Source organism: Perkinsus marinus (assembly GCF_000006405.1).
Source record: "Perkinsus marinus ATCC 50983 genomic scaffold scf_1104296951550, whole genome shotgun sequence".
Lineage (NCBI taxonomy): Eukaryota > Perkinsozoa > Perkinsida > Perkinsidae > Perkinsus > Perkinsus marinus.
In genome coordinates this window covers 1-1,299 of record NW_003209239.1, presented here as the reverse complement: position 1 = coordinate 1,299, position 1,299 = coordinate 1, and the positions used below count along the sequence as shown (strand labels likewise).

Here is a 1,299-nt window from a genome sequence, read left to right as displayed (position 1 = left end):
CTCCCAACCAGCAGGGATAGCATTTCGGATAGAATCGGCTGAGCTTGCTTATAGTCAGAACAGTACATTTCTTCATTCCACCGTGGCATACACGACCAGACGGAGGTTCCCATACCAGACAGTATCCACCAGCCTCAACCTGGGAACAGTAGTCCTCCCAACAGTCCATCAACGTGACAGGGTCCGGATAGATACAAGTCGTATTACTTCCCGGATTGAATTGTGTATCATGACAGAAACCAGTTGGGCAAGCCATTACAACAGTCGTGTTAGCAGCAGTGGTAGGAGAGGCCGAAGCAGTAGTCACAGCACCATTAGTGACGTCAGAAGGAGTGGTCAGAGCAGCGGCAGTGGAGCCCCCAGCTGGAGCTTGTGTCGAGTTTGAAGCGTTACCAAATCCTGTGGTATCATCACCAAGCACCCCCCAGACCAGCATACCCAAGTATACAAAGAACGGCTTCATCGTGGAGCCAATAGTCAATTAACGCAAAAAGACGATTGAATTACTTGATGTCTAAAGCTAGCCTCGAGTTGTCTCTCCCACACAAGTCGTTGTGTTTTACTTATCGCAGGATATCTTTACTCGCTAGCGGAATAGTCGAAGGCTGTTCAGATAATTCGAAAGAGAATAATAACTTTCAATTCCTCCTTTTGGTCATCACTGGTTTATATGCTGATGCATCCAATTGATTTCGAATGATCCACAAGTATGTCTTGAATGGTATTGTTAAATCGAGTTCAACAATCCCTCGAATACTTCCCTGCCCTACCACACCACTTAGGCTACGTGCCTTCCGCTCATTTGACAACACCACAAATTGATTATCAATAATTGATATAAGTCGCGACTAGGGAAACATCACCACAGACTGATTATCAATAATTGATATAAGCCAAGACTAGAGAAACATCCACGATCAGGCCAGAAGCGTGAAAGCGCTTCCGCGAAGGCTTATGCAACTGAGGACGCAAAACGGTCAATCAGAGCTCGAAAGCACGATTTGTACAGCAGTTTTGTGTCGGTGGCCATACTTGAAATATGGACTCTGCCAACTATCATATAAAGGAAAGGACGCTTGTCCTAAGTTGAGTTGGTACATATAGATGACGTGCATCAGCACCCCACGAGAGGGGGGTGCACATAATAGCAACCTAGAGCTTGGTCTCATAACCACAGCGAACAGCAAACGTTGACAAACATTCAGAGGACTTGGGCAGCAAGGATAGAGCCAAACACAGCAAGTCCTCCATTGACTAGACCAGTTGCACTGCTTGTAACAGGAGTAGTAGTAGTTTGCC

At 46.2% G+C, this 1,299-nt stretch overlaps 1 protein-coding gene across 1 annotated transcript; it reads right to left on the bottom strand.

Moving 5' to 3' along the window:
- Positions 1-207: 207 nt before the first annotated feature.
- Pmar_PMAR027556 (hypothetical protein) lies at positions 208-463 on the bottom strand (the record flags this gene model as incomplete). The annotated part of the gene is made up of 1 exon (XM_002777515.1): positions 208-463. A coding segment is annotated over one exon (256 nt), but the record flags the coding sequence as incomplete, so codon positions are not given.
- Positions 464-1,299: the final 836 nt, after the last annotated feature.